This window comes from Rhinopithecus bieti, unplaced genomic scaffold (genome assembly GCF_001698545.2).
Source record: "Rhinopithecus bieti isolate Rb0 unplaced genomic scaffold, ASM169854v2 scaffold_3878, whole genome shotgun sequence".
Classification (NCBI taxonomy): Eukaryota; Metazoa; Chordata; class Mammalia; order Primates; family Cercopithecidae; genus Rhinopithecus; species Rhinopithecus bieti.
The window spans coordinates 7,552,692-7,564,838 of NW_016805059.1; the positions used below are offsets into that span (position 1 = coordinate 7,552,692).

Genomic DNA, 12,147 nt, shown 5'->3' on the forward strand with positions numbered 1-12,147 from the left:
AAAAAAAAGAATCAACTATGGTTTTGTAGAGTAGTCCGTTTTGTGAAAATGCAATAGTTATTAATATCTATGAAATGATTTACATGCCATCTTTTAAATTCAGTTATAGTAAATTTTTCAGTAACATCCCAAATCAAATGTGATTTCAGAAATTCAGAGTATACTGAGTAAAATATTTTCTCATACTGCCCTCTAGTTTCAGTTTAGGGAACAGACTAAATAGGACCGTTTGATTGCCTTTAAGTCTGTTCTTTAAAATTTAAGTCATGGAGTTTTCAGAAGAGATAAGAAACAGCTGAGACATATGGGTAATATTTTACATGTAACAGTATTATACATTTCTCTCTGAAGCCATTGTATTTTTTCCAGTAAATTTATTGTAATTTAAAATACACACTTTGAAAAACTATGCAGAATTACAAAACAATTTGCTATCTTGAAGACTGTTGTATTTATTGGCAAAATCTACAAAACCCTGTACCATTGATCCAGCTCATAATGTATCTTATTTTTCTGTTGCTTAAATTTTGTATGATTTTTGATGGAGTTTCTAAAATGGTTACCAATTTTTTTTCCATCTTGAACTAGAATTTTAAACTTTTCTCCCCCCCAACCCTACCCCCATTAAAAAAAAAAAGTTATTCCTTTTTCAGTTATTTCAAGTCTTCCTTGTGATGATGGTCTTTCTGTTTACCATTTATTTTGGTTTCCACATCTGACTCTTCTTTTTCCTCTTTCACTGTGCTCTTGTTACTGTCATATGGGTTCTCCATTTCAGTGTATTGCTTCTGTTTTATTCCGTTAATTGATGCCATGAACATTACTGCCTTGATAAGAAAAATCTAACCTAATCTAGTGTTTTTGGTTGTCCTGCTTGTTACTCTTCTACCGCCCCACTTTACATACTTTTGCCTACTATACTTGCCCTTGCACTTGTTAAGTACTCATTTCCACATGGAATCCACCCAGCCCCCCAAATAGTTCTCTCTCCCTTGTCAATATTTTTTTTGACTGATACATTTTTGTTTTCTTTTTGGTGGGTCTCTTGATTTAAGTTATTTGCCATTAAAAGAAGTAGATAAATATATAGACGGTTCCAACGTAACAATTTTTTGACTTTATAGTGGTGTGAAAGCAATACACATTCAGTAAAAATTGTACATCAAGTTATCTGTATGACCATTGTATTTTTCACTTTCAATACAGTATTTAGTAAAGTATGTGATATATCTAATACCTTATTATAAAATAGGCTTTGTGTTAAATGCATTTGTGACCTAGAATATAGATGCTCCTTGACTTATGATAGGGTTACCTCATTATAAACCATTGTTAGTTGAAAATATCGGAAATTGAAAATGCATTTAATGCATCTAACCTACCAAACAGCATAGCTTAATCTTCCCTATCTTAAATGTGCTCAGAACACTTACATTATCCTACAGTTGGGCAAAAAATTTACTTGATAGAAAATACAAGGTTTCTGCTATGACACTCATATTTTCTGTTATATATTCACATGATACCTTCAAGGAAATTCCCATTTGTGGATATTTGGAAATTTTGATATTAAAATGAGACACATTTTACATGTGGTACAATTAAAGAGAAACTGAGATAGATACTTATCACAGAAACAGAGTTAAAACTTGCCAGGTTTATATGAGGTCAAAGCTTTTTCTATGAAAATATTACCACTGAAATAATTTTATAACCCATAGGAATTGATAATTTGTTTGCATTTTGAAATAATATACATTATTAAGACTATAATTAACATACAAAACTTTTTTGGTGTACAAATTTCAAATTTTAATTTGAATAGCATACCTTGGCTTATGCAGCATTTTATCAACCAAAAGAACTAGTCTAAGAGCAACAGTTGTATCTTCTAATTAATAAGTATTAAAATATATTCATCAGAGGATAAGACATATCCTTTATTGCATGTTTTCAAAGAAAATAAAAGCAAAAGTGATTTTAGTAAATATATCAAAATCTGGAAATTTTATAGTCATCAGCAAAGATTTGATTACCTAGAATACAGTATCCTTTCTGTTTTCTTTTCTTTTCTTTTTTTTTAAATTGAGGCAGGGTCTTTCTCTGTTTCCTAGGCTGGAGTGCGGTGGCACAGTCATAGATCACTAAGCCTTGGACTCCTGGGCTTGAGTGATCCTCCTGCTTCAGCTACTCAGGTAGCCAGAATTACAGATGTGTGTCTCCATTCCTGGCTAATTTTAAAATTTTTGTAGAGACAGGGTCTTGCTCTATTGCCCAGACAAGCCTTGAAATCCTGGCTTCAAGTGATCCTTCCACCTTCACCCAGTATCCCTTCTTGTATGTTAAAATATTATTACTCTGGTTTCTAATATGCTGTTTCTCTGTACTGCAAAGCATACATGAATAAATCAAAATTGAAACTAGCTCAATAAAGGAACTAAGTATACTGTTCACTAATTTATATGCCTGGTGTTTGCTACTTTGCAGAATTTACTAGAATATTAGACAGTATCTGTTTATCAGAGCCATATAGATTATTAATTAGTACTTTTTTAATATTAGGGAAATATTTGAGTCATAACCATATTTGCTTTGTGTAAGATTTGGGCCAATAGGCTTAGTTGTATTCATTCAATAGGATTTATTTAATTAGTTTTTACTGGGCATATAGACGATTCCTGGCTGAATTTACTGGTTCAGAAAAGAGAGAGAGAAATGCAGTGTTAATGTGTTTAGGGGTTAAAAAATTGGCATTTGTTTTAATGATTCTTTATTGCAAGGGACATTAGTTATTTAGACCCGCAGGGACCTTAAATAAACAATTGCCTACTCCCCAGATAGATGCTAGACAGATGATATATTTGCATTTTCCTTTTTGTCCTTTTGAATGTCTGGAAAACTGTCAGTTTGAAGGAGCCAGTTTATCAGTGCTAGGATAAGGAAAAGATAAGTGAGTATCATTCCACATGTTGGAGGTAGCTTCTGCATTTATATATTTGTGATCATTTGCTGGAAATATTTAATGATAATTTAATTTAAAACAAATTGATTGAAAGTTTATATTTTTATCTGAGTTGAAAAAATACAGAATGTGTTTGGATATTACATTTTTTTCCCAGCAGAAATGGAGAACAACCTAGTGTGAAATTACTGATGTATTTAGTTTATTCTTTCATGTGATTTTTTTCTTATAACTGTTGCTGGTTAATTTATTATCCTTGTTGGTAAAGTGTCTTCTTATGACTTAAGACATTTTGTAAAAAATGCTGTATTCTCTTTTAGAATTGAAAATTGGCATTACTTCTAGGGTAGTGTGGGGAAATAATTTTTGTTACTGCTTTATTTAGAAGCAACAATGCTGCTTTTCTTTTTCACATTTCTAATACACATTTCTCATTAAAATTTGTATCATTTACAACCGTGGGCAGGGTGTGATGATTTACACCTGTAGTCTCAGCACTTTGAGAGGCTAGGGTGGAAGGATCACCTGAAGCCAGGAGTTCAAGGCTAGCTTGGGTAACTTTTCACTTCAAGAAATTAAAAAATTAGCTGAACGCGGTGGTACATGCATATAATCTCACCTACTCAGAAGGCTGAGGCAGGAGGATCACTTGAGTCCAGGAATTCAGGACTGTGGTGAGCTGTGATCACACCAGTACACTCCAGCCTGGGCAACAGAGCAAGACCTCATCTCTTAAAACAAAAAACAAAACAAAACAAAAACCACAATAAACCAGTTAACACAATAAAGGCTAATTTTGCCTAAAGCCTCATGCATACTTTCCCCGCCCCCCCCCCCTTCCCCCCTAAAGCCTTTGTCATACATTTTTTGGGGAAGGGATTATTTTTTCCCATTTCTACCTTTTAAGTAAATGGGACCTTATGTGTTCCTTTATATTAGCATTGGAAAAGCTCAGAAAATCCATCATAATGCTAATAGAGAAATGTCTGGATACATTGCAATAAAATGGTCTTCAGGCAGGGCGCAGTGGCTCACGCCTGTAATCCCAGCACTTTGGGAGGCGAGGCAGGTGGTCACGAGGTTCAGGAGATCGAGATCATCTGGCTAACATGGTGTAAATCCCTGTCTCTACTAAAAACAAAAAATTAGCAGGCGTGTGGTGGGCGCCTGTAGTCCCAGCTACTCGGGAGGCTGAAGGCAGGGAGAATGGTGTGAACCTGGAGGCAGAGGTTGAGTGAGTCGAGATCGCGCCACTGCACTCCAGCCTGGAGGACAGCGAGATCATCTCAAAAAAAAAAAAAAAAAAAAAAATTTCAAAAAACTATCACCAGTAAAAAAAAACAAATATTTTATTAATCACTGGTAACAGTCAATGACCCACTGTGATTCGTTGATCATATTGTTGTCAAGAACTTAGAAAATTGCAGGTGTCATGTACCGAGTGTAATAAAGCCAATGGGTCTGTGAAGTACTTCACTGAGTGTTGTATATAATTTTAGGATTGGACCTGACTCTTAGAAGTGCCAGATACCAAAGGGTGAAAAAATGTTTTTCAACTTCACTGGTCTTGCCCTCTAATTTGAAATTTTATTGTGAAAATACAAAATAGCAATATTTTTATGATGAAATGTGAGTTGCTGTATATGTTTTTAAAAATTGTCACAATGGGCTGGTCATGGTGGCTCACGCCTATAACCCTGGCACTTTGGGAGGCCAAGGCCGAAGGACTGCTTGAGACCAAGAGTTCGAGACTAGCCTGGGCAACATAATGAGACTCTGTCTCTACCAAAAAAAAAAAAAAAATAGACAAGTGTGGTGATATGCACCTATGTTTCCAGCTACTTGGGAGGCTGAGGCAGGAAGATGGCTTGAGTCCAGGAGTTGAAGGCTGCAGTGAGCTCTGATCACACCAATGCACTACAGCCTGGGCGAGAGAGCAAGACCCTGTCTCAAAAAAAGAAAAATAAAAAATAATTGTCAGCATGATGAAGTGTGTGCTTTAGCTTCATTTTTAAACGAATCCTATGCGTCCTGACCACCAGTCACTTGGTTAGAGTTTTTAGGTACAGTTAGATCTCAGCTGAACAGGATGGTGAGGAAGGTAGGACTGTAAGCAATACAAAGCTTCCAGTATAAAGGAAAGTCAACTTTGATTATCAAGGGAATGGGAAAGGAAGTACGTTGTAGAAAAGAAAGATTAACTAGGCCGGGCGCGGTGGCTCAAGCCTGTAATCCCAGCACTTTGGGAGGCCGAGGCGGGTGGATCACGAGGTCAGGAGATCGAGACCCTCCTGGCTAACACGGTGAAACCCCGTCTCTACTAAAAATACAAAAAACTAGCCTGGCGCAGTGGCGGGCGCCTGTAGTCCCAGCTAGGTGGGAGGCTGAGGCAGGAGAATGGCGTGAACCCGGGAGGCGGAGCTTGCAGTGAGCCGAGATCGCGCCACTGCACTCCAGCCTGGGCGACACAGCGAGACTCCGTCTCAAAAAAAAAAGAAAGATTAACTATAGTTAAGTTCATTTTGTACTAGGAATGTGCTCACTCTAAGAGGTGGGCTCAGTAATCATCCAGAGGTTAATTGTGGAAGATTCCTGCATTGCCTGCTTTCCAAAAGGAACCAAGCTTGTTGGGGGGTAAAATTGTCTAGATTTTTGGATCCTTACATTTGACTGAGACCTGGTAATCAGAACTGAGGGTTGTTGATCAAGTACTGCCTAAAAAACAAGCATGTTTCAGGAAAGCTCAAAATTGCCTCAGATCCTTGCTGTTTTTTCATCAGTTAAATCCACAGAACCTCTGATTAGGTCCTAGCTATGCTTATCTATATCCAGAATTAACTTTATTTGCCTTACCAAAAAGAGCACATTGAATCAGCATGCCTAGATACAATTGAAGTGAGCCTGAGGGAGTTCTGGGAGTGGTGTGAAGCAGAGGGAAGTGTTGTGTTGTGTGTGTTGTGTTGTATTGTTATTGTATTGTATTGTATTGTATTGTATTGTATTGTATTGTATTGTATTTTAAGACAGGGTCTTGCTTTGTCACCCAGACTGGAGTGCAGTAGTGCAGTCTTGGCACATTTCAACCTCTGCTCTCTAGGCTCAAGTGATCCTGTCACCTCAGCTTCCCTAGTAGCTGGGACCACAGGCACACACAACCATGCCTGGCTACTTTTTTGTATTTTTAGTAGAGACAGGGCCTCACCATGTTTCCCAGGCTAATCTTGAACTCCTGAGCTCAAGCAGTCCTCCTGTCTTGGCCTCCCAAAGTGTTGAGATTACTGGCATGAGCCACTGCACCTGGCCAAAAATGGCAATTCTTCTTCTTCTTTTTTTTTTTTTTTGAGACAGAGTCTCACTTTCTCACCCAGGATGGAATACAGTGGTGTTTGATCAGTGGAAGCCCCTTCAAGCTGGCTTCAGTGTCCTTGTGACATAACCTATTATTCCTTGGACATATCCTATCATTCCTTGCTTTCTACACAGCATAACTAGATGTTTCAAACTCATTTGGTGCTTTTCTTCCACAGATCTCGAATCAGCCATTTCTTTCTTTTAGTGGAGTATAGTATTAAGAAACCAAGATTTGGACACCAAGTGTCAAGATGTTGCTGCTTCCGTGTCCTCTTAGTGGACAGAGCTAGAGGCGGTGTGTGTGTTTGTGTGTGTGTGTGTGTTTGTATATAAAAGTCTATAAAAATGTATACTGTCGTTCACATATTACCATCTCTCTATTGCAACCATGATTTCACATAGATATGAATTCTACAATTCTTAGTTTTCTCTTTTCCTTGAATTCCCTCCTCACACTGGCTCCGGTAACTTTCTGTGGGCCAACACAACCTCCAGCCTGATGCAGATGCTTTCCTTGATGTGTTTCTAATAACTTTTGGACTGAAAGATTCAACAATGTTTGGGAAAGAGGGCCCTTATTCTCTTTAAAGCATAGTGTTTTTGTATTTGCAGCATAATGGGAAAATAACTGATAATAGTTGTGATACAAGATTACAGATTCTCAGAGGTCTAGGCTTCTAACCCTGATTACATTTGTTGGTGCAGTTTAGTCCTTCACTAGTGATTTGATAACTGAATAATGATAGTTTCCATGGTAATGGAGGTTTAAAGCAAAATTTGGAATGTAGGTGTTTCTGTGTTGTTGCTATATTAAAAAAATACTTTTACTTGTAACTTTCTGTTGACACTTGGTGTTGAATAGAAGGAATTGTGAACCTTATTTCAGGAGTCAGGATTTACTTTTCTCTTGCTTTTTCAGCTCACAGTTAGAAAGATTGTTCTGGCATGATAATTGAGCTCGTAGCTGAGGTTTATATATGAAAGGATTTAGTTGTTAATTGTTAGATTTCAATGTTATCCAAATAGTAATGGACATAAAAATACATTATAATGCTTTTATTGACTGGTATAATGACATTCTTTTTATTTAAATCTTCATACCTAAAAGCAGAAAATTCCTATAGATGGTTATTTTTCTTTTATAGGCAGTAGATCATCTAATGCAAAATTGCCCTCGGTTCCAACAGTTGATTCAGTTTCACAAGACCCGGTTTCAAATATGAGGTATTTAAGCTACTAACTTGAATATTGTGATTCATACCTTTTGATGACTTTTTAAGCTATCTAGGTTTATTTTACTTCATTTCATTTCAGTTCTTTCTTTCAACATATATGACATTTAGAGGCTTGGGAACATTTTAGAGGTTCATTTTCGTTTGAAAGATTATAAGATGTACAAGTCATTTCATGATATACAAGTCACTTCATGAGAAGTGACTATTTGTGTTAAAAATAATTGCTGCATGCATAACATATTTACATAAGCTTATGACTTATGTTTCAAATGATTGCAAATTGAAAGTATGGAATTTGTTGTTTCTCCTCTATAAAATGCTGATGTAGGCCGGGCGCAGTGGCTCACGCCTGTAATTCCAGCACTTTGAGAGGCCGAGGCAGGCGGATTACTTGAGGTCAAGAATTCAAGACCAGCCTGGCCAACATGGTGAAAACCCATCTCTACTAAAAATATATTTAAAAAGTAGCCAGGTGTGGTGGTGAGCACCTGTAGTCCCAGCTACTTGGGAGGCTGAGGCAGGAGAATCACTTGAACCCGGGAGGCAGAGGTTGCAGTGAGCAGAGATCATGCCACTGCACTCCAACCTGGGAGACAGAGAGAGACTCCATCTCAAAAAAAAAAAAAAAAAAAAAGCTGGTATAAGTGGTAGCCAATCGGCCAAAGCCACAATGATACTGAATTGTAGATAGATTTTTATTGTCACTTACCTTGTTTAATTGGGTTTCAGAGTTTAATTTTGAATGCTATGAGTGTATTTTCCACCACTGGAGTCTTAGTGGCCAGAGTCCTTGATTTTCTTTACCACAATTGGGAAATCCATTAGACACTACAAATGTAGGTACTTGAGTGCTTCGAGTGTGGCTAGTATTTACGATACTATTCAGGGATAACAAGTTCTATGAGTTGTGTAGAAGAAAATAGTATTTAGAGTAGTGCCTGTGAGGAGATGGTTATTCACAGCAAAATTTATATATGTTTGTGTTGATAGTTTCAGTAGCAACTGCTTTCTTGGTAGTACGAATAGGAGGTACTCCTAGTGTGAATAGTAGATAACTAGTGGCTTTTTATGTATACATTTAATTTGTAAGTTAGAAACTGAAGCTGTGGATATCTGTGAATTTTCTGAAATGCTGTGGACCTTAAAAACAAAAGTCATTAAATGTATCTGTGTATGTATATATGAATACATGCATATATAATCACAAATATATATTAATATATTTTATATATTTATGGCACATTTGCAACTATCTCAGTTTATTAATAAATTTAACTATCAACAAAATGATAGTTTTGTTATAATTTGCCTTTAAAGTATATTATTTTCAGGAGAAAAATAATTCACATCGCATTAGAAAGGGATTATTGACTTCAATAAAAAAGAACCGCTTTTTATAATTTATAAGCACTCAGCATCTGTTGAGTCTGTACTATATGCTGTAACTGTGAATTTTAAAATGAAGTCATGGTTCTTGAACTCAATGTGCTAATGGTTTAGTGGTAAATAGAAAAATTTGTTGAAAACTTGATGAGAATTTATTTAGATTATGATGGGCCTAAAAACAAACTGCTCTTAACCGGCCAGGTGAGACTCCTAGTAAGTATTGATGCTTGGAGTGGTTGTTAACCAGGATGTTTGTTGGAGATTGTAGGGGCAAGCTAGATCAGGATAAAAACGAATATTTTTGGCAGAAGGACTGCTATACATAGCAGTAATGTCTCTTTAGGTGATTTTTAATTTTTTTTATACAATTATATATATATCTATGGAAACACATCTTTATTTTCAAAACTAGAAAATTGATACAATCTGTTGAGTAGTTCAAGTAACTTAATGTCTTTTCATTAGTATTACAGAGAGGCTTGAACATGCTTTGGAAAAGGCAGCTCCTCTCCTTCGTGAGATTTTTGTGGATTTTGCACCTTTTCTTTCTCGGACACTTTTGGGTAGCCATGGACAAGAACTACTTATAGAAGGAACAAGTAAGTGATTTTTCTTTATTTTATTTGTATGCATTTATATTTCAGGATTAAAAACTTACATGGATGATGAGATAACATGGAGTTTCATTGTTTACGTGTTGCCAGCCTTTGACAAGGTTTCTCATAGTCTGTGTCTTTTGAAGAATGTGTCACGTGTCTATTATGTTGTAATCTTCAAGATTTTTATCAGTGATTTGGATGAAACACAGAATTATGTGTTGAACCAAAGAACTAAGACTTTTTTTTGATACATTAAAATTAACTTTGAGAGCAACAAATTGGAGAGACCAGTGTCACAGGATTTTACTTGAACTTAGAGCCATATGAACAACAATGTATTGCCACATAAATAAGGAATACATTGTTATTAGTAGAATAATGTTTTAAAAATAGAGGTAACAGCATTTTACTCTATACTGCTTACATCATTGATAGATTACTGGGTCTCTTCTAGGTAATGTACTTTGAGATTATCAAACTAGATAGCATGCTGAGGTAGGTTGCTGAGGGGATTGGAAACCATGCTATTTATGGAGTGAATGAGGAATAATGAGACCTTTCTTTTTTTTTGTTTGTTTGTTTTTTTTTGGCACATGGGGCATTGCCATGTAGTGAGTCCCTTCGAATATTAGAGAGAGAGAGACAACCAAGTGAAAGTAGATTTACTGTAAATTTCCTCGGAAAGCAGATAGTAGTTCAATAGAGGATAATTTCTTAATGAGTTTAAGAGTTTAACAGACTGACTTCAAAATACCAATCTTCATCTTCATACCTAGGATTTAAGTAGTTTGAGATACCTATATTTGTTGAAGATACCTATATTTGAGTTAAGATACCTATATATAGTTTCAGATATCTATATTTGAGTATTAACTGTGCAATATGAGCACTTCGTTTGACCCTTACAGTATCAGTAGGTAAGTATGAAGCTTTAGCTAGGAATTTCATCTCTTCTATAGATGTAAATGGAGTTGGTGATGAGTGATATTTTCATGCAGTCAAAAAGTAACAATGAATTTATTTGAAAAAGAAAGTTCAGGCCGGGCGCGGTGGCTCAAGCCTGTAATCCCAGCACTTTGGGAGGCCGAGACGGGCGGATCGCGAGGTCAGGAGATCGAGACCATCCTGGCTAACATGGTGAAACCCCGTCTCTACTAAAAAAATACAAAAAACTAGCCGGGCGAGGTGGCGGGCGCCTGTAGTCCCAGCTACTTGGGAGGCTGAGGCAGAATGGTGTAAACCCGGGAGGCAGAGCTTGCCGTGAGCTGAGATCCGGCCACTGCACTCCAGCCCGGGCGACAGAGCGAGACTCCGTCTCAAAAAAAAAAACAAAAACAACAAAAAAAAAGAAAGTTCAGACTTTAGAAATACTTAAGTTTGGAATAGCAATTTCCTTAGATCAATTGAAGGATATAATTTATTTAGCTATGAACCATTTGATGAAGACATGGATGACTTTTACTTATGAAATAATATAATTTGGAAAGAATTGAATTTTAAAAATTGAAGAGTCTATATTTCAGGGCTTTTCCCTAATTTATAGTTTCATATATGAAACTTTTTTTAAAAGTGGTGTAACAACTTATGAACTATGTTTAATTTTATTACAGTGAGTAAGATGTGTGTATTAAATACAGCTTCTCAGTATTGTAAGACATTGTTGCTTATTGGTCTTTGAATTTTATAACAGATAAGATAGGATCATATTAAATACCCAGAAGAATTAGGAATGGACACTTCTATATTCCCAAACAAAATTTAATTTAGAATCATTTTTTACCAATAAATTTTGGTAAAACTGTAAGAAGGAAGAAGTTGTACTATTGCTCATGTATAAACTTGAGCAGTGCATATTCATTGGATTATGTTTGTAAAAATAGCAAACAAATCTAAGAGTTCTTATGTGACTTACATATTTTATGTTGTAAGGAATGTTTTGGATTGTGGTTTCGTGTACTGTAAACAGAAAGGATTTAAAAAGAGGTGATTGTGGCATAGTACTGTACAAGCAGCATAATACTATACAGAAAGCATTAGTATAAATGGCAGGAGACTTTGGTTTTCATTCTGTCCTTGCCAGTGACTAGCTGTGTGACCAAACATTACAAAGCTTCTTAATCTTTAAAAAATATTCTTATGAGTTTTTTAGTTATAAAAATATTTTAATGAAAATTTCAAATTTTCACAAAGTAGGAAGTACAGTATCTATTAACTTATTACCAGCTGTCCAAACCATATTCATTTTTCCATAATTATTTGATATCTCTACTTCCCTTTATTTTGCTTTAGTATTTAAAACTATCTTAGATGTTGTGTCATTCAACCCTTGAATACTTAATAGCATGTAAAAAAAGATGTTTTCTTACATAATCACAATGCTGTTATTACACCTAATAATAGTAACAATAGTTTCTTAATCTCCTCTAATACCCAGGCCATATTTATCTTTAAGAAATATATATATATATGTGTATATACAGATATGTATGTGTATGTATATATGTGTATATACAGATATATATGTGTATGTATATATATGTATATGTGTTTGTATATATACACATATATACACACACATATGTATATATGTGTATACATATACTTTTTTTTTTTT

At 35.6% G+C, this 12,147-nt stretch overlaps 1 protein-coding gene across 1 annotated transcript in view; it reads left to right on the forward strand.

Annotated features, from left to right (window-relative positions):
• LRBA (LPS responsive beige-like anchor protein) overlaps positions 1-12,147 on the forward strand; it is a 621,489-nt gene that overhangs the window by 205,067 nt on the left and 404,275 nt on the right. The window contains exons 32-33 of the mRNA XM_017871033.1: positions 7,459-7,537; positions 9,400-9,533. Coding sequence (XP_017726522.1) covers positions 7,459-7,537; positions 9,400-9,533 — 213 coding nt within the window. The remainder of the gene's footprint in view (positions 1-7,458; positions 7,538-9,399; positions 9,534-12,147) is intronic.